The 22,508-nt window shown below is 31.7% G+C and overlaps 2 protein-coding genes across 3 annotated transcripts in view; one reads left to right on the forward strand and one right to left on the reverse strand.

The window, feature by feature from the left end:
• LOC140441580 (histone-lysine N-methyltransferase Set8-like) overlaps positions 1-22,508 on the reverse strand; it is a 23,568-nt gene continuing 1,060 nt past the window's right edge. The window contains exons 2-5 of the mRNA XM_072532404.1: positions 12,981-13,155; positions 11,571-11,754; positions 11,123-11,322; positions 1-5,429 (exon numbers count right to left, since the gene is read on the reverse strand). Coding sequence (XP_072388505.1) covers positions 5,219-5,429; positions 11,123-11,322; positions 11,571-11,754; positions 12,981-13,155 — 770 coding nt within the window. The 3' untranslated portion in view covers positions 1-5,218. The remainder of the gene's footprint in view (positions 5,430-11,122; positions 11,323-11,570; positions 11,755-12,980; positions 13,156-22,508) is intronic.
• LOC140441581 (macrophage migration inhibitory factor homolog) overlaps positions 14,684-22,508 on the forward strand; it is an 18,735-nt gene continuing 10,910 nt past the window's right edge. Inside the window, exons 1-3 of one of the 2 annotated variants that reach the window (XM_072532406.1) lie at positions 14,684-14,847; positions 16,394-16,669; positions 20,772-22,370. In XM_072532406.1, the coding sequence (XP_072388507.1) occupies positions 14,845-14,847; positions 16,394-16,669; positions 20,772-20,969 (477 nt within the window). In that variant the 5' untranslated portion in view covers positions 14,684-14,844 and the 3' untranslated portion in view covers positions 20,970-22,370. Of the gene's footprint in view, positions 14,848-16,393; positions 16,670-20,771; positions 22,371-22,508 lie in introns of those variants that run through there. The other variant, XM_072532405.1, reaches the window with a different exon arrangement.

Consider the following 22,508-nt stretch of genomic DNA (forward strand, 5'->3'; position numbering starts at 1 on the left):
TAAAGTGAACGTATTTATTTAGAATACAGTTTAAAATAAAAGGTACAATGTAAATGCAACTCACTATATTATACAATCCAACAAAGCATATAAGTGCCAATTTGAAACGCTCTAAAACAAGCAACAAAAACGCCGTTTATATTACAAATATCACTAGATTGTTAAATAATCCCTTTTCATCCGGTTTATATGTAGATTCTACTAATGATTTTAATTTTATATGATATTGAGGCAAGTATATTATTTGTAATGTAATTTATTTATGTTACTAGACCTAAATCACAATGAATGGCTTTTGTATCAATTAATAAATTGAGATGATAAAGGATTATAAACAATGTGTCACTTTCATTTATATATTTTTATTAATTTCAACTTTAAACAGCCTAAATTTAAAACAGCATTAATTAATATAATTTATTTGAATAACATTCTCTTTAAGAATTGAAAAAACCCAAAAAACTAATCTAATATAAATAATGTGTTGTTTATATCTACAAATTTTCAATTTATCTTCGAATAAATAGTAAATAATCCGTAGATATATATAAGAAGTAAATAATTCTTTCGTAAAATGCATAAATATAATGAATTCATAACCATGGTGTTTATATTTCTTCACGTAAAAGTATATATTTAAAATGTAAGACGAAAATTCGTCTAAATGTACATTTTCAAGATTAGTGAGCCTATTAGTACAGCAAACGCAAATAACATATCGTTTAGGACCATTTTGCTTGTCGATAAGTACAACAAAGCTGTCATATTCGAAAACTTATATTGTCTTGCATACAAAAGTACAAACGATTATAGATCGAAATACTGTGTGAAGCCGTATATAGTTAAAAAAATCAAGTAGAGTACAAAGAAAGATAGATGCCCAAGAAGCAGAACTTAAGCTAGAAGACGAAAGGGAGAAAGATAACATCCCACCAGAGGAAGGACTAATAAACGCGTTCTATAATTAGACTAGTAGTATTGATCAGAGGACTAGAAGTTTCAATTTTATTATACCTATTCACAAGAAAGGAGATGAAACAACCGGTGACAACTACAGAGAAATTACACCCCTGAACGTGGCCTCAATTTTTTAAATTCATGTGTTCAATTATTATGCAGATGTTCCAATATAAAAGAAAATCAATGGCTTTCAACAAAATACGATAAACGAATTATTTAAAATAATTACAATTTTACGACAATAGTGGTATTTTCTCGTATTCGTTAACGACGAAATACTTTTTGTTGAGCATCAACGCTTATCTGAAAAGCAGATTCACAAAAACTAAATTTGTGAAAAAGATTGTTGAATTTTTTGATATCATGTTGGTTGTTTATTTTCCTTGTCATTAAATCTATGACGTGTAATGATACTTGCTTTACTATTACTGTACCTTTACTATTACTGTAAACCATTATAAACTCCATTCGATTAGCTCGGGCATATTTTGACAGATTCATTGTCGGAAACCTACAACACAACAATTCCTACTTCTCAGTATTAATAGCTCAAGTATCCTGCTATTACAGACTTCTTTCTTTAAAAAAAGAAGAATTATTCTAAATAGTCGAAGTGTATACTAAACCCATCAAATTTTGGGTAGTATATATTTAAAAAATATATATTTAGTTGTTATAATTTAACATAACTATTTATTATATGGTGCAGATAAATAAATATTGATTGTCGGTAATTCGCAAAGTTCTATTTTATTTACTATTTAGTTTGTTTATTATTAATATTGGCTATGAGTACGGGTGCTTGGTTGTATAGTAATTTCCAGCCACTTTTAGTCTGTCAAAAAGTAACTAACTTCGCAAAAAAATAATTACTAAATTCACTAGACAGTTCGGACTGGGATTAGCGAACCGAGTTTATCTATAAAATCATACAGAAACGTCATTTTGGTGAGATCCGCCGAATAACGATTTTTGGTTTCAAGTTACGATTGTCTCTAGCACTAACTAAGCATTAGTTAGTGCTATCAGTTATTGAGATAGAATTGTGAAACTGTTTGATAAATAAAAATACAAATTACAAAAACGAATTCCGAACATTTATATTTAGAGAACGATTTCCGAAGTGGAAATCAAAACAACAAAATAAACGTTTGGTAACGGTTTTATATTAAAATATTAAAATTAATTCTGGGTAAGCCCTATAATTACACATAGGACAAAACGTATTTTCTGCGTAGCTAGAATAGAATAACGGTTTCCTTTTTATTTCGTTCAAAGTATTTATTTAATATTGACTGAATTGCAACCTTGTGTACGCATAGTGCCGTAATAAAACCGTAGATTGGTAGCATGGCGATCTGAAATAAATGTGTTTGTGGCTGGGTCAGTATAACAGTTGCAGTTGCACAATCATGTAGTCGGTATCACGTCACCTCGGTAAATCTGAAATTATTTTCTTGTTACATTTTAATGTTTTCGAAGAAGAAATCGAAACGTTAAAGTAAACTTTTAACTGAAATTGTGGTTAATTCCCATTAAAGATAATAAATAAACATCTGGGTTTAAACGTGGTTTTACAGATAACTTAAATTATGATAAGGCAGGCGAAAAGGCGTATTTTCGTCTATAGTCGTTTACTCCTCAAACCACCGATATGATTTCAAGCTTTACATTCATTCAGTGGCGTACCTACGCGTGTTAGTATGATAAACGTGTTGCATTTGTGCAAATAATGACTCTATAAATGTCTTCACCACAGTGTAATAACAAAACTTATCAGTAATTTATGTGAAGCATGCGATATTATTTATTGAAGATTGAAGCATTTATCACTGTTATTTGATGGGAAAAAATACCGTCCAAACTGAGCAATGGCTCAAAAAGTGTTACCGGGACTCTGCTCCATCGATTACAACCATTAAGCGATGGTTTCCTGAATTCAAACGCTGACGTGCTGACACCGATGATGTTGAGAGCTCCGGAAGGTCAAATGATGCAGTTGTTCACAAAAACATCGAAAAAATGCTGAAAATCATCATGAAAAACCGCAAAGTGAAGTTGCAAGATATAGTATTACGTTTCTAGCAACTTACACCAATTATTTTATCCAAAAATCTTCTTCGTCTATCCAAATAGAAGTCTCATAAACCAGGCATAGGCAATAATATCCCAACAGAATTGATTAAAAATGGAACCAAACTTTACCAACATTTATCAAGACTGTTCCAAAACTGTTTTAACGGAAACAAACTTCCGAAAGAATGGGGATTGAGATATTAGTTAATCATTCATAAAAAAGGGAAGCAAAGAAGATTGTAATTAAAGAAAGCTACAGTATCTCGAACATGTGATGCGGGGCGAGAAGTATGGCATCCTGCGACTCATAATGCAAGGAAAGATAGATGGCAGAAGAAGTATCGGAAGAAAACGAATTTCATGGCTCAAGAACCTGAGAGAATGGTTTGGATGCAGCTCAAAACAACTATTTAGAGCTACTGCCTCAAAAATTAAAATAGCTATGATTGCCAACCTCTGTAGCGGAGATGGCACCTAAAGAAGAAGAAAGAAGATTGTCAGAACTATCGAAAAATAATATTGAAGCGGAATATATGGAGATGGAAGCAGATTTAAGAGCAAAAAGATCTACTGTCGATCATCATTTTACTATTACACAAACAATGGAAAATAAAATGGCATTTAATCAAGAAATGGACATTTTATTTGTCCAGCTGAAGAAAGTCTATGACAGTGTCCCCCAAACAAAACTATAAGAAGTCCTAGAAAGTCTTCTTAAAGTCCTAATAAATTATGTGAAACAGTTATACGCCAATATAAAAGTGAAATCGTCAATTTGAGTAAACAAAGGTCAAAAACAGGCATGTTGCCTCTCACATATTTCAAATATACTTAGAACATGCCTTACAGCTCTAGAAGAGGAAGGGTAAGAATATGGGAATTCCACTAACAGAAAAGTATGCCAGGATATCAGATAATAAATACACGAAGAAATTGACATTCTCAAACCCATAGGGATCTTCAGACTTCTCTGTGAGCAAGATTCACAAAGGATTGTCGAGACAATTATGATGATAATTAACAAAAAACAACATTCTATACACATTATGTTTTGCGGTTGGTCAAGTAGATCAAGTTTTTAAGGTCCTAGAATGTATGATCCACAAACTAGTCGAAGAATAAAAAAATGGAGCCTGCAGCTAAATATGAACAAAACTGAATATATGCGTGCACGAGGAAGAAGAGAAAATCTGATACTGATGGAACACGTATACAATACAACCAAACATACAAATATTTGAGCATGAAATTGACAGATGATGGGACCCTGGATGAAGCAATAAAAGACTGAAATAGGCAAGGAAGAAAAGCTATAAAAATGATAACCAGACTATTATACAAAGTATTGTCACATATTATTCCGAAGTTTGATCACCAACCACTGGGGGAGGACAGGTAGAAAATCACTCAAGAAAGAAATACCAAGAGGATATCCACAGATTTATAAAAGTTAAAAACACAATGATTGACCACATAAAATACAAATAACTGAAGTGCTATGTGTAGTGAATGGCAGAAGAGTGATTAGAGAGAAGTTGGAAAGAGAGTATCGACCATGAACTAGAAGAAAGAGGGCTAAATGTGGACAGGTGTCAAAACACAACGCAGTGGAGACGTGCCTTATAAACCGTTATTTATAATAAAACTTTTTCTATACAAAAATGTTTTGGTTATAATCTGGTGATAAGGAAAATAAACGTACATTTTGGAGATTTGCAAAATGTAATTATTTGAGAAACTCAAGTAAACGATGACTTGTTTTTTTTTTAAATACCATTTTAACACTTTTTCATTAATAGTTCGAGAACTTTTATCTTTCTACATATAATTGTATGCATGGAATATGTTTTAGAAGTCTATATTCTCACATTATCCAAGATATTCAAAAATATGAAACGGTTTACTGATTAGAAGGTACGGTTGAGTCTTTTTTCGAGTACTATATGTCAAAGTAAATTTTACTTTTTGTTTGTAATAAAATAATTCAGTGAAATAAAATAAATCACTGTTTTTCAATTCTAATTTTTTTTTTTTAATTTTCAGTTGTAAAACGATCCATTAATTTTGAATAGTTCACTGGAATAAAACAAATAAAACGTGTCTAAAACATTATTAAATACTTTTTAAAAAACTTCAAATAGAGCATATACTAATTAAAAACATCACTTGCTGCAAAGATATGTCAATAGGCTAACCAGGGATGATGTTTCAGCGATTCTTTCGATCTGTCTCCGTAATCGTAAAGGATTTCTTCGCCACATTTGATGTCGTCTTTCGCTAAAAGTACTAGTCGGGGTTTATTGTCGATCACAATCGTTTTGGTGGCGAGATTACCGTTTCTCGAATGATTAACGAGACGACCAATCTTGCCTGATTCGGAAGTGGCATCGACACTAAACAAATTCAAGATATTAAAACCTAAGATTTTTGTATATTTTTTTGGAGATCGGGTATCGCTATGGGAAACCCGATAAAATATATTAAATGAAATGAATGGTTTTCCATAATCTACACCACAAGTAAACGTTTGGGTATTTTTGATATAGTAAATGTAGGTATTCGCACCGTGTTATTATTTTTTACCTCATTAAGTGTGCCAAAGGAAACAATTGGTGTAGTGGTGTAGATAACTCAAAACGGCATTATTATTGAATTATTGATTATGAACAATAAACGCCAGTTATTACTGTTTAGAATATATATATATATATATATATATATATATATATATATATATATATAGTAGACTCCCTCTATAACGAGAACTGAAATGGAAGATTAATTACCTCGTTATAAGCCGATCTCGTTATATCAGACAACAATAATAATCAGTGCATACATATGAATATGTAGTTTTTTAAAACATTAACTTTCTATAGTAAAGCCATTCGGAGCAATATAAGATGCAATGTAATAAATATTGTTTGAATGGCGTTTTTGAAAAAAAGTTGTTTACTTTTATTGCCAATGATATAGGTTAAAAAAAAAAATCTGTATTTTGTAAATCTGTATAAAGCGTATTTTCAAAGATAACATAAACTATTGCTTCTGCAATTGGAAGAAGTCTGTCATTTTTGACTGCATTTCTGACCATGCTCTGACTATAAGATCTGAACGACTAACAGACGAAGAACACAAGAAAGAAGAAATGCAGAAAGTTACAAAAGCGTTAAAAAACAACGGCTTTTCCACACACAGAATCGAAAAGGCACGAAGACCACAAAAAACAACAAAAGAAATAAAAGAAGACGAAAAACCGATTGCCAAAACCACTCTACCGTATATTAAAGGCACAACAGAGAAGATAAGCAGGGTCCTGAGAAAACACAAAATAGAGACTATCTTCAACACCGACAGAAAAATCGCAAATATATTACCATCTGCCAAGACAAAGATTCCCCTAGAAAACCAAGGAGTATACAAAATTCCCTGTGGAGAATGCGATAGAGCCTATATTGGACAGACAAATAGAAGGATCCAAGTAAGACAAGAAGAACATCGCAATGCCATCGAACGAAAAGAAACGACGTCATCCCTAGCCCAGCATTCTTTAGCTACAGGACACAAAATTGACCTCAAACATACGGTAATGTTAGCGAATGTCGAAAACAAGAGAAAACGAATTATCAGAGAAGCAATAGAAATAGAAAAACAAGAAAATAATTTAAATTCTCGAGACGATGCCCAAAGATTGCCAAAAACATGGAAAACAATTATCCCGAAGAATAACGCAAGAACGGAATCGACCAAGACCCCGCCCACTGACCTGCGCACCGGACCAATTACAAGAGCGCGCGCAACACGCAGTAACTACAAAAGCCAGCTGCCTAACACCCGTAGCGTCACTTCCACTCGAACATCGACAAGAAGCAGACCATCCAGAGAGACTTGAAAATGGCAAGTGAGATCTTGCCGAAACGTCGTCAAAATGGTTTTTATCAAAACCAACAACATTTAACGCGGAGTCAAACCCGGAATACCATTGATGTAACATACAGCTCCCGCGGAAATATCAAAACTAACTATATATATATATATATATATATATATATATATATATATATCCGTACCTCAGAACAAAAGTGTATTAAGTCACAAAATATAAATTTTACAGGAGAGCGAAAATAAAAATTATTTTTACTGTTTTGTAATATTTTCCATTTAATACATTAAATTTTATTTAGCAAATTCTTTTAAATATGAATAATAATCATTGTTCTTTTTACCACTAAAAAAATTTTTTTTGAATACTACTGTTTTTGAAAAAAATGGATTTACATATTTTTGCTCTGAAAAATAAATTTTTGACTGTGACTTAACATTAATTTTTCCACCTATCTTGTGGCAAAATATCCATTATGGAAAACATCATACTTTGGATATACAGAATTAAAAATACTATACGGAAGTGTTTGTAACAAAACCATTAATACGAGCAAGTAAAAAAAAACTAGAAAAAAGTTTAATTAAAAAACAGAAATGGTCGTAAAGTAACTGTATTTTTATTAAGTAAAAAATTTAACAATAACTTTTGAAGTACGTAACAAAATAATAATTAAAAACTAAACAAATGCAGGGCTACTTCCGCTAATTATCAGTAATCTGAATTGTGTCTTTATGTACTAGAGTCTGAAAAAAATAGTGAAACCTCGCTGGAACCCACTTTAGCAGCTTTTGAAGATCATTGAATTTTTTAGTACTTATCGGATTTAAGGTATCTCTCAAAGAAACCAGAGAATCTTCTAAAGATTGATGATTTCTTCTACCAACTCTTCGGTTAAAGTCTACACTCTGAAATTCCAAATCGAAGTCTGTTTTAAAGTACAGAATCCCAGAATTTTCTTGTCTGAATTGCATACATACTGCTTGTGAAATTAAAAATTTTTCGTTGTTCTCAGTCTTCTTTTTATTTTGAAATGGTGAATCGCAAGAATTGTACAGTTTATTAAAGTCTTTAAAATTAGACGTTGTCATTTCATACACTTTGAAATCTTTGTTTTTTCCGGAAATTCTAGCCAACTGTAACCAATCCCATGGAGTAATAATTTGAAAATTAGGACATTTTTTAGCTTCTCGTTCTATAACTGAATGTATACTGTCCACCTCCATGTGCGTATGCCCTCGCAAAAGGAATTTGTGAGTTATTTCTTTTATATGTGGATATCTCGAAAGTAGATAAAAGTAGCACATAATCATTTGTATGTTCCGGTTTCGGGATGGGCAGTTATCGGTCCAAATAACAACCGAAGTTGTGCTTTGAGGTAATGAATGAATGTATTGGACCAAGCATGAGGCCATTTCGTTTCCACCTCGGCCAGCAATTGATTCATGCCACATTAGACAGTTCGCCTGTTTTTCCGTTGAATCATAAATTGTATAATTAAAACACCAGAGTTTTGGACTGTAAAAACTTTGAGAGTTAGTTAGCTTTGGGCAAGGAAGACATTTTTGTAAATATATCATTAAAACTTTTTGTCCAGGGTTATTGATGGACATCTCCTTGTCTATCTGTTTCAATTTGTACCGTTTATCGGCCTCTAACAAATGAGCGTTATACTGCACTTGTAATGTTTCTCGCTCAGCTTCAGAGTTTGACTGTCTTAGATTGATTAGAAATTCATCACATTTATCACAAAGTATCTTTTGAAGGAACAGCGAACGATAAATTAAATTCTGTATTAAAAATGTGATTGTAAAGCCATTCTTTGCCTACTTCGTCCGAAGGAATGTTTTTCAAATCACACTCTTCCTTAAACATCCTAAACATTGTAGAAATATTTAAGTGACCTTCTAAATATTTTTTCGCCGTCCTTCTTCGACTATAATGTGATTCTTCACATGGGTAGGCCATTATATGCTCACGAATCCTGTCCTTTACCTCATTCTTTACTTTATTTATAGATAGCTGCTTTCCTCTTTTGTCACATTCTACAACTCCACTTGTTTGCATTTTTTCAAGTGCACATCTAACAAAAGATTGAGAAATATCTAGAGTACGCAAAAAGAACTTACTGCAAACTTGAAACCTCTTTCCTTCAATGGTAAAAAAATATTTCCAGTTACAATGGCGTTTTCCAGCTCGAGCACCTGTTCGTTCTCTTTTTCTTTTGATACACATTTTTTCAAGACAAGAACATAAAAACTGTCTTTTTTGATCTATGGTTGTCTCGTGATTCCAAAATTGTCGGTGAATTTGTGCTCTCTGAGGACCTAAGATGTTTTCATTGCATTTTAAACGGCAGTTTCTACAAGGCTCTCGAACCTTCCTTTCCTTTATAGTCTTTTTAGTTTTGGAAGATTTATATTGTTGGCCTGCCATCCTCTTCTTTTTTCGTTCGTTTCGTTGCCACGTACTTTCGTTCCTTAAACGTTTCTTACCTTTGCTTTGATGATCGGCTACCATGACCTCTTTTTCATTTTCATCTTCACCCTCATTTGTGATTTCAAAATCATTGTCAGTACTCGAATTAATGCTAGGAACAAATGAACTTCCCGAATATTCAAATGGATCTTCCTCGTCTTGGTGTATGGTACTTGTAGATGAATTGAGCTCCAGTGGTGGTTGCTTAATTTCATTAATAAGCAAGCTGCTACTTGAAGAAGGTATGTCTTTAGGTACATCTGAAACAACAGCAGCTGCATTTAGCTGCATTTCAGTTGTATCCTCCTGCAGGTTAACAAAGTTGTAAGATATATCTAACAAAGACGGTGATGTGATCCGTACAGCCATAGCCTCATCCGAATTCTGACTCTCAAGGTAGTCTAAAACAATAAAAAAAAAGATGTACAGGCAAAAAAGAGAAATACATTGACAAGAGCTTTGAGATTTATTTCTTTTACTTTTCTAAAACAATAATATCAGCTATTATAAGTGACTCCGTATCTTATATAACAAGAACAAAATAATTCATCCTTTTTTTATTTTAAATTCATTAGGTATAACTTTTCTATTAAATGGCATACGAATGTACAGTAATCACCGTCACCGTAAATGTAAATTCAAAACATTTGTCTTTATAATGTAGTTAAACTTATTATTTATCATTAGAAATACTTACGTTTACTAGAAATATTTCCACTGATGAGGATTCATTATTCACGTTTTGTTTACCGCTCAGCGCAAGCTGAAGAATTCTGTGGGCTCTATCTTCCATTTTTGGCTATCTCGTTTAATTTAACATGCACGACTTAAACAAAAAATATAACACCGGATTTAAAAGCGAAGAGAACATCCGCTTCAATACACTGTAAATAGCGAACTGAACAAACGCACGTATTGTACTATGTAATTCACACCTCAACAAGCACAGACTTGTCAAATTTTAAAAGATTGTGGACTTAATGCTTTGCCTGAATTACATTATGTGGGACATAATACTTTTTGTTGGACATAATATGGTTTTGCCCTGGGAAATGTACACACCACTTTGGATCTAATACATTTGAAATGCAGAAGATACTGTTTTGCTCTAAGCGCAATGTGGACTTAATACTGTTCATAAAAGGTTATTTTGGCCAATTTCAGTCGAAACAGCGAATAAGAAGCACCATTGAATAGAGCGGAAAATTTTAATCCCAGTGAGCCAAAAAAGTAGAAAACTGAAATTTTGGACTTAATACAGTTTTGCTCTGAGGTACGGATATATATATATATATATATATATATATATATATATATATATATATATATATATATATATATATATTAATATATATATATTAATATATATATATATATATATATATATATATATATATATATTGAATTTGAAATTTCTGCGGGAGCCATATGTGGTTTCAGTTGTTTTCCGGGTTTGACTCCGCGTTAAATATTTTTGGTTTTTAGAAAAACCATTGTTTTGACGACGTTTCGGCAAGGTCACACTTGCCATTGTCAAGTCAGATTCTGCTTCGTCTTGATGTTCCAGGCGAACTGAACTGAACCGAACTGCCGAAAAGTCGTCAAAACAATGGTTTTTCTAAAAACCAAAAATATTTAACGCGGCGTCAAACCCGGAAAACAACTGAAACCATAAATAAAGAACAAGGGATTTATTGAAGGAGATGACATATTTAGCGTACTTACCAATACTGCTGATTATTGTACTTAAAATAATACATGTAGCAACCAGTATTTTCATTCCTAGCGTATTTTTCTTCACGTGCCTTCGCTTCAATAGGATCAATAAGGTCTCCACTGTATTCTACTACGAAGTCGCCCCTTGAAAAATCTTTGGATGCTACTACACCTCTACCTTTACCTCTACCTTTACTAAATATCCTAACCTACGAAAGTGTATATATATATGAATAGACTATAACGCCACGAAACAGTTTAGTTGTTATACTTTCTATTAAATGATCTATGATTAAAGCATAATGTATCGATGCCAAAATAATAGCAGCATGTATATATATATATATATATATATATATATATATATATATATATATATATATATATATATATATATATATATATATATGTCGAAAGTTTAAAAAATCAAATTGCAAAATTATAAGAGTGTACTTACCTCTAAACCTTCTTCAATTTCATTTTTCAAAGCAAATTCTAAACTTCTCTGTTTTTCTTCTAATACAGTCTTTGTCGTCTTACGTACAGATCTTCTCACTGGAAAGTATTCAGTCAATTTGTGATTTCCATTCTCCACAATTTTGGTTTCACTGCCGTTTGTGAACACTTGTCCATTTTTCAGTCTAAAAATTTCAATATTATACCTAAGTAATACAAGTAAGTACCTACTTAATAAATTGTTATTATTTAATGCAATCGAAGATGGTTTTTCTATAAGCTTCTACTGCGAAAGTAGGAAGTCAGAGATATATACTACGATAATATGTTCTTTTTGTAGTTATGATAGTCAAGCGGGCAAAGCGCACTCACTCCACTGTGAGTCATCAAGTGCAGCTACTCGCAACCACTGATCTGGCCGACCACCAGTGGTCAACGGAGAAATTTTTCTATCCACGAAAAAAATTTCCTGGTCAAAAAATAATCATAACTAAATTTTAATTTATAAAATTACGAAATCCAAATATCTTAAACTAATTTTAATTCTATGTAATTTATGATCATTACGATACTAAAAAAAAATCCCGAGATACAGCGCGAAAATTTTCCAAAATGGCTGGCGGAGGACAAAGGTGGCGACCCCACAAACCTGAATTAAGCTTATAGTAACCACCTCCACACACCAAAAAAATAATTGTGGTTTTGCTTGGCCCATCGTTCGCCAGACGTAATTGACTGAAGTGTGTGCGACTTGAGTTATCCAAACCTCTCGTTGAGCGACCTTCATTTTTTTTGCGCTTGGGTGAACGTCGTGTTTCATCCTTACCACATAAAATCATCCTAGTACAAACCTCCTCGTTGGTAGAGCTGGGAATCTATATTAGTTGAATCAGAAATACGAACACTTTTTAGAGCGCGTACTCTGATTTAGCGAATAAGGATTGTTAATTGTACATGGTGTATCCGATTGGTAGTGTGCGCCATATTCGAGCTGTGGTCGGTCCCTTTGGGATCCTTGATTAAGCGCACCAGTGCAGTTACTAACCAGTCGGGTTTTTCGAACTCCTTTAAGGCTGTACACCCTTCCAGTTTCCTGGAAGCCTTAGTTTTTAGAGTAACGTAGATACCAAATTATCTACGTGGTGGGTAAGTTATTGTTTCCTACTCATCCAGTTACTCTACAAACCATCGAACGAGATGGTCATCTGCGTCTGTGGTACCAACTTCGCCACGCAGGCCGGTATTGATACTCACATACGGAGACTACGCTGCCGAGGACCCAGACGAGATGACGACAACAGTAATGTAACTTTTCGAAGGATTATATTTAGAAATAGAAAACTATTTGCCAGAAATAAGCGAGTTGTCCGTAGAGAAAATCATTAAAACAAACTTAAAACAAAAATATCACCTTTTCTTTGATTTTGGTACAGGTTCCAAAGGTTGAACAACTTTCTTTATATCATCTGAGCTCTCGGTTCTTAATTCGATTCTATGTGGAGTCGATGGTGACGGAAGAATCTCTTGGCAGGTCATTTTCTGTCTTCTAGTTTGGACTATTGGTGTTGTGGGTTCAGTAGGTGTGGCTAAAATTAATAAAGACGAATTAAAACTTTAAGGATCAGTGATAGCTATATTTACCAGTATTGTGAGAAGTTATTTTTCTAACTTATAAGCAATAAGTATTAGACCGTAAGCACAAACAGTACTGTTGTAAAGGATTTTTGGTGAAATTAAACAAAACGACATAAGGAAAAAAAAATTGTAATGATCATTGAGCGGTAAGTATACCAGTGATCACTTGTGCCGGGTACATTAGTGTTATAGTAATTTATTAAAGTTTTTCATTGAAATATTGGATAATAACAAGTTAAGTAGTGTAAAATATAGCGTAAAAAACGTTTTACCACAATAAAGACCAAGTATTATTTATTTTTAAAAGTTATTTTAATCTATTCAACATTGCTAATACACCTACATAATCTATTTTTCTCCAAACTTGACAATTATTTTGCGTGAATAAAGAAACAAATTGAAAAATTACACGTTTTTAGAATTTCAGTGTAAATTCTAGTCTTTCAGATTAAAATGAAATATCTTTTGTAAATTTTTGCAAAAAGATGTTCTTGATGAATATTGAGAGACCGTTTTTTTTTTTTTCAGTGAGCGAAAATACGAAAAGATGCTGCAGCCGCCTCTTATTGCAAAACAACTGGAAGAGTTTGTAAATAAAGGCCAGGAAAATAGCAATGATAATAAGTATAATTTAAGCACAAATATTACTTCCAGTTTAAGATTAAATATTGCTTCAACATCAAATAAATGTCATCAACAAACTCATTCAACTTTGGATTTCCCAGGTAGCGGTGATAAAGATTCTGATGATTCAATTTCGGATCCAGATTATTCTACGGAAGGGATGTATACTAAGAAGACAAAAACGTACATTTTCCATCTGACAGCGACTCACAGCCAGAAGTAAATAATAACGAAGACCATGTGGATGTTTCATCTTCCAAGAGGTCGGAATTAAAGCGGTCCCAAATGATAGATCCAATTTTAGACTACAGTTTATTTCATTTTAGTGAGAATTCAAAGTTAAAATTCACTTTCCAGAAGATGGCACGTCTGCCTGTGATTATTAATTATTAGATTTTGTTTTTCAGCACTTTTCGAATTATTCGTAATTCAAAATGCTTTTTTGACTGTTTTTCAATCACTATCACTAAAATACCTATGTGGTGAAAAAAACATTCTTATCAAAAATAAAGTTTATAAAGAAAAAACAAAGAAATTATTTACAGAGAAATTATTAACAAGATAAAGCGAGCTATAGTTGGATGAAGCCGATTTTTTCTTTGTCGAAAATTTATTTGCAGACTTTTATGTTAACTAACTGAAAAACGATTAATTTATCGAGGAAAACTTATACAATCCTTTTAAAAGTACTGAAATATACCTTTAAAATAAGCTTTTACAGAAATCTTTAGGACAAAAATTAAAAACAAATTTTAAAAAAATATCAATAAAAGTGACGTTATTACCAGTAAAACTAGAATTGTATGTACCAGTACTACATAAATAACTAGTGCTGTTGTAGTAATTTGTATTATTTATATAATTGACAACCTTCAAACTGTCATTTTATAATTTGTAAAAATATCAAATGTGAAATCAAAAGTGAATTTAATCATTAGGAAATAATATACTCGTAAAATAAACTGTATTGTTAAAACGATTCAAACGTTGCCAGTTATCTAGTATCAGGGCTAACAATGGTGAGTAAGACTTTCTAATTATATAAGACTAATCATACTACATTATTGGCCAAAATTCTGGAAACATTACAAAAACTTTAGTTGTGTTAGCAGCATTCCTCTTTTTTACACGACATTATATTATTTACAAGATTACCTATCCTGTTCTTACATCCTTGTATGCTTCTACTTAATATTTAACGTCTATTTTAAGTGGAAAACCTAACAATTTAAAAAAATAAATCAAACAACAACCGTTAGCGATTAGTAGATATATTTAAAAATAAAATGAAGCAATTATGAAGAAAATTAAGATTTGATGGGATAAACTTTGTTTTTTAGCACAGACTCGATACTGCGAAGCATGGAGTTCACGAAACGAGGCAAATTTTCTGCTGTAATAACTCTAAACCAGTTTTGAATAATGGCTTCTATCAGTTTTCTCTTGTTACTTACGTTTAAGCGTGATACTAACAACCATTCCATGGAAATCTCTGATATTTGGCAGCAGTTTGGCTTTCAGTATTTCTTCCTGCCATTATTTTGCATTAATATTGATATATCACGTATACCATACCATGACATCACAGGGTGCTTCATAATGACCGTAGTACACTGGGGCAAAAGGTCTTCCCCCATTCGGCGGCGAAAAAACTTCACTTCATCACTCCCAAAGACCGAGATTGTGATTTCATCACTCCAAATTACCTTACTCCACTGTTCGTCTGTCCACTCTCTGTGTATCAATCCCCAATCAATGCGTTTTTGCCCTTGTTTTTTGTTCATGAAAGGCTTCTTTCTAGGGATTCTTGTTCACAGTCCATTTTCCGTGCGGTCCGATATTTGTAAGACAGTTAATTTGACGATAGTATTAATGTCTTTTGCGGATCTGCGACGATCTTCTAACCAGGTGACATTATGTGCTCTTCGTATTGACTAACTTTCGGTTTTCTCTCTGTTCTGTTTGCTGACTTTGTTGTTCCAGTGTTATGAAAAATATTGTTCTCAAACTATTTTCTTGTGGCATTTTAAAGTAATGAACCCGAGGTTATAACATCCATACAGATCGGACGTCTGCGTTGGATGGATGAACGGATGTTGGAGACTGAAACACCAAAACATGTAATGAGGCAAACACCAGTAGGTAGAAGGTCAAAGGGAAGAGCCAAACTTAGATACATGGAACAAGTGGAACAAAATCTGAAAACACTTAAGATTACCAACTGGAAAAACAAAGCAAGGAAGAGAACAGAATAGCGGAAAATCCTAAAACAAGCCAGGACTCAGAAAGGGTTGTCGAGCTACTGATGATGATGATGATGATCTTAAAGTAATAAATATTTTAATGGGAATAAGCCACAATTAAAGTTTAAAATAAGTTTATTGGCGTTTCAATTTCCACTTCGGAAATCGTTCACAAAATACATTAATGATATTAATAAGACGACTGTTAATGAAAAAACAATAATTTGTGTTTCCACAGTTTCCAGTATGTTGGCCATTAGTGTAAATATACAAATGAACTATTTTGTTTGGTAAAAATTCTAACTCTGAATTATTTCATAAGAATCTTCTACCGAATGATAAAATTGGAGACAAACCAGAACATCTTCTTGAATTCGAAATAAATGGGGATCACATTCGTCATAAAGATCATGAAAATTTACATGGGAATAAAGAAGATATAGGAGGTGAACTTAGGAATAATAACGAAAAAATTGTAGAATATATCCTGTCTTTAAGGCAGCACAGAGACGAACTGATCTATATAATTGACAAACAGTACAAAGAAAGGAAAAAATTAGAAACAGAGATGGAGAGAATTACTTACAAACTTTGCTTGGTAAGCTATACCTTCTTCTTAACATACCTTATTACATGCTCTAGAGTTTGGCGATTAACATGCAAGACTGTCTCTGTCTTGAGCTATTCTGAACAACTGTGTCATCTGCAATCTAATAGTATTTATGAGTTTTCCATTAATTTTTACACCACATGTCAAGTTGTGCAAAGCACAAGATTCAGCAAACAAGGATTTTTTATATGACATTTAAGATATATCATTAGTAACATGGTTTTTAAATGGAAACTTATGATCTGGAACTACCTTTAAAACGTCATTTTTCTTTGTTATCTCCAAATGATATATATTTTTCCATTAAGATTCCAATAGGTTAATTGAAGTTTTTCTGTTAATCACAAATAATAATATCCATAATGATTACAAGTCTTTATCGAATTAACTTGCTTTGTGTAAGCCTGCAAGTATTATATTATGTACTTCTCTGTTAGTTGCAGTTTTTTTCAAAAAGGGATTTGTTTAAGACAGAATAGATTGTCGTTATATGTTCTTCCAGCATGAAATCTGCTTTGTTCTTCTTCGTGGCCTTTAATTTTCTCTTCTATAAGATCTATCAGTGTTACAGAATAGTCATGTGTAATTTTTATATAATTTTTGTCACATTTTTATAGATTAAATTCAGCAGATAACAAATCCACAAGCTTTTTCATTTGTTAGGCCTTTTTATAGTTTTTTGACTATATCCCCATTAATTTTATGTTTTCACCTCATACGCCTAGGAGGACAAATATATATTATATACATATATATATATATATATATATATATATATATATATATATATATATATATATATATATATATATATAAAATTGATATAAAAAATACCAAAGGAAGTCTAGTTATTGAAAAAAATAAAGGGCCACAATTAGCAAATCAATTTTTTTTAAATGATAATTATTATGATAACCTGCATGAAAAGTAACAACAAAGCGGTGTTGTTATGGAATGTGTAATTCTTTATATAAATAATATATGCATGCAATCCTCTAAAATTAATCGAAAATCATTGGTGTATGTTATGAAAATATGATAAGAGCGCAACATAGTCCCATGTTAAATATACGACTTTGTTTTTCGCAAAATTTTAGTGAACTTTCCAAACTCCAAACAAAAAAGAATAACACGGTCCTATGTAGTAATATATAGAAACTGTCATCAATTTTATTACTCGATTTATAGCTTATGTTACATGTAAACAACATGTGTGTTGATTTCATTCTCTGTTAATTTATGTAATAAATGAGTGATATAATGACTGGATCTAGTGACAATAGTGAATTTTGGAATGGTGATGATCCTGATAAAGATAAGGATTATGTCCCAGAAGAGAAAACTAGAAAAATATAAAGGTAAACGCAAATTAGATATTATATGGCTTTTGCATCTTTTTGTTTACACATTTTTAGGAGAAATAGAAGTTTTATTTTAAATTTTACAAATACGATCATATTATTGCTTATATTAAGCAAATAAATGTGCATACAAGATTTCAGAATTCAGTAAACCATTCATCATTATGTATGCTCTCATGTGACTGCGTTCTAATAGTTTTACTTCTTTTTAGAATCAAAATTCGAGAAAGTTCATTGGTATGTCTTTGTTGGATTACTCGGATGAGTCTGACGAGGAGCTAGAAAAAGTTACATTAACGCAGAGCAATGAAACTAATACTAGTAGCACAATTAGCAACGAGAATTCAACTTATACTGCTGGGTAAGTTTACCTTGACTTGCTGTTGCGATTCTCTAGTATTTATTTGTGATATTAATTTTTATTTTAGTGTCGCTACCTTAGAGCAATGTGGAACGTGGTATTTATCCATGCAAAGAGAATTCAATTCGACTGAACTGGAAAATAAAGATGCTGCAATCTGTACAAAACAAACAATTCCAGTAAAAGATTACTTTTCCAAGGAAAATAAAGAAATATGCACACAGCAATATGAGGAAAGTTCCGAAAATCAACTGCAAAAAAATAATAACAGTTTACAAGAGAAAAAACGTACTAGAAAGAGATCTAGAAATCCCGAGCGTTGGGCCTGCAATATTAGAAAACAAAATTTTGATAGAGGACTAGAATACATTTCTTCACGAAAGAAGTTAAGACCAGCAAGAGAGATAAAAACACATAAAGACTGCTTCGAGAAATGCATTTATAAATGAGCCAAAAATATATGCGAAGATAACAGAAAAAATTATTTTCTGATTATTACAAGCTTAGTAGCAGTGAAAAAAGGATGTTTGTTTTAAGCACAACTGAAATGAGTATTCCAGAGCGAAGAAGAAAAGGAACAAATGCCCAAAACTCAAAAAAAAAACTAAAACCTTTAAATTCTTTATGTTAAGTAATAACAAAATACAGGTTTGGAAACAGTTTTACCGCGGAACACTAAATATAAGTCAAAAACCTATATATACCGTTTACAAAAATTATACAGAAAGAACACAATTCGCCAAAGTGTTCAGGGAAAGCATAGAAAAAAAGTTACATCAGATGATACTGCCAATCTTGTTAAAGAGCATATTAATATGTTCCCTGTAATAGAAAGCCATTATTGTAGGGCTGATACTAAAAGAAAATATGTAGAGGGTGACCTATCACTGCAAAAAATGTACAATATGTATGAGGGTTTCATAAACGAGAAAGACTTGACTCCAGTAAAACTTAATGTTTATCGCAAAATATTTTGCACTGAATTCAATTATTCATTTAATAAACCTTCAAAAGATCTATGTAACCTCTGTGCTGAAATAGACTGCCTGAAGAAAGAAAACACCGTTAATGGAGAAAAGAAAAAGGAATTTGAAAAACACTGGCAAGAAAAAATTTGAATGAGAGAAGAGAAAAAGACGGATATTGAAAATGATAACACAGTACTGTGTTTTGACTTACAAAATGTATCGACATGTCCAAAAGGAGAGGTCAAAAATTTCTTTTATAAAAGTAAGCTAAATGTGTATAACATGACAGCGCACCTTTTCATAAACCGGACTGTTTATTGCGCGATTTGGTCAGAGGCAATGCATGGTTGGGCTGTGAATGATATTGCCAGTGCTGTATACAGAATCCTGAAAAGGGTTGTAGAAGACTATCCGTTATTGGAGGATTTGACTTTGTGGAGCGATAGTTGCGTTCAGCAAAATCGCAATAGATTTATGAGTTTTGCTATTGCACATATTTTAAAAACTAATACGAACTTAAAGAAAATTTAAATGAAGTTTTTAGTACCTGGACATTCCTGCATACAAGAGGTTGATTCAGTTTACAGTGCAAATGAACGCAGTTTGAGAAAATCTGAATACTCTTCTCCACTTTCGTTATTAAGAGTCCTTGTGAAAGTAAACACAAGAAAGCCTTACATCATACTTTAAATGAAAGAGCAAGATTTTCTGGATTTTTCAACCTATTCACAAAACTGAATTATACTGAAGTTCCATTTTAAAAGGTGGTTTCTTTACAATTTACTCCAGTTCAAATCATCAGTTTAAGACAACGGAATGCAAGGAGACATACTGCTGAAAATGACAAAATACCCATATCAATAAACAAAAATGATATTAAAGTCACCTTGGCACGAAAGAAGCTGGAAGCTCTGAAATATATGTACAAGTGGATGCAAGATGTAGACAGAAACTATTATGTTCACATGTTTTCCAACATATCTCAACATAAACAGTAGAACTGAGGTTGCTGATCAGAAGATAATGTTACAATTACAAGATAATCTGTTATTTTATTTTTTCAATAAAAATATGGAAAAAATTTAATTTTTTCTATTCCTTTTTTTTAATGTGCTTTTGTAGTAGACTTTCATCTATTATGTTTAAAACAAAAGCAAATATACTTTCTTATACCAAATCTAATGGTCAAAATATTTAAAGTCATTTTTCTCATTTTCTACATTTTATATCATACAACATTGTAATCGGCAGCGATATGTCATTGTCAAATCTGTCTGTACAGAAAACATGATAGCTGATCAAAAGTGCTATTTAGAAATGCATTATAATAAAATTCATAATAGCTCAAAGCTTATTTTAACAAATTTTAACTGAGTAATGTAGAATATTCATTATTTTAGATTAACAAGAGTATGGCACAAAGAATAAAAACAAAAACACTTTATGATGAAACTATTAAAGATATTGAAAATAAATACTCCCATCTTGTTAATGATTCAAAACATATTTTAGGGGATATCAAATCCTCGTATGAGAATTTGGAATATGTGATAAACAAGAACACAAGCACAGAGGAAGAAAAAGTACCAGCTGATTAAAGAATGTAAGTTGAGAGAATTCTCACAGAAGATCCGTCTAAAAATTACAAAATGAAGTTAAATGTATACCAATAACACTTTTATCAGAACTGGTTTGATGAATTTTGCACAATATAAGTTATTAAAATGTATTAGTGTTTAGTTATATTTATTTATTCACTAGAACAAGCAAAAGCAGAAAAAAATAAGAGCTTTTAAGAATTACAACAAAACCAATAAGTAAATTAGAATGAAAGACTGGGTTGCAAAATAAAAATGGAAAACAAATGGTTTGAAATAAAGAAACTGTAGAGTCTATTCAATACAGAAGAGAAGGGTAAAATAAATAGCTAGAACATATTTATTGTAACAGGCGGTCTCCTCTCTTGTTTTGATTTCCCAGACCATAGTTTCCTATACACTTTCTGCTTTGTCTCTTTACAATCTTTGTATTGAGATCACCTAGGACTATCGTGATTTCTCTTGTTTTCGTTACTTAAGTTCCTCTTCAATATCTCGAAAAATAATTCCACTTCTTCTTCATCAGCATTTGTAGGAGCATAAACTTGTATCAAATTCAGTTTGGCATGAGATATCACCAACTTCAGTACCATTACCCTTTCTGAGATAGGAAAATAGCATTCCACCGCTCTATTAGATTTTTTATTAACTATTCTCGATACCAGAATAATATATTGTGGCTTCATCTGTTGATGTAAAGGTAATAAGCTAATAATATATTGTTAAATTTCTTTGTGATTTGTGTTATAATGTTAATTTATATATGATATTAAAACAATGTCTAATTTTTAAATTGGATAAATAAGTCAAAAGTATGAAGCAATAATACAGATGGTAAAGAATTCATGCATATAAAAAATAAAACAAAGTCTAGAGAACGTTCTGGATGAAGTTAGCTACAAAGAAACTTCAGTAAAACACAAATTTGTGTGTGATATTGCCATGTCTGTATTATGTATATGTTTTATGCCTCAAATATACACAGAGAAAGGTTTCAAACAGTACATTTTTATATTATTTTATGGAATCTGGTCTTTTTTAATTTTTTTTTATTTATATAAAACATGAACAAATGTATATCTGTTTCTTTCGATATTAGTTGTAGTTAGTTATTGGAAAAAAATTTTGCAATTGCCCTTTGATGAATTTGCAGATAAATTTTGCAATAGTGTCAGAACCTTCAAAACACTAGTCACCAGATTGAAACAGATGTTCAGCAGATAACAATTTTATGACCATCAGATCTGCAGTCATTGACATAATTACATTTTTTCATGCTGCAGCTGCTACTCAGGTGGTTGAAAAGTTACACTGTATAATTTTGTTAAGGATTGTGGCTGATTTTCATATAGATAATAACAAAATAAAAATATATATTAAAATCTTTACAGCAAAATTCAACTTATGTGCAACATATTCAACACTTTCTAACTTTAGTATTTATAGTGAAATAAAATATATGTTATTTTGCTCGTTATTTTATCATTTTATGTTTTCCATGTTTACTTAAATTAATATTATGCTCTTTCACATGATTTA

Source organism: Diabrotica undecimpunctata, chromosome 5, assembly GCF_040954645.1.
Source record: "Diabrotica undecimpunctata isolate CICGRU chromosome 5, icDiaUnde3, whole genome shotgun sequence".
NCBI classification, from domain to species: Eukaryota; Metazoa; Arthropoda; class Insecta; order Coleoptera; family Chrysomelidae; genus Diabrotica; species Diabrotica undecimpunctata.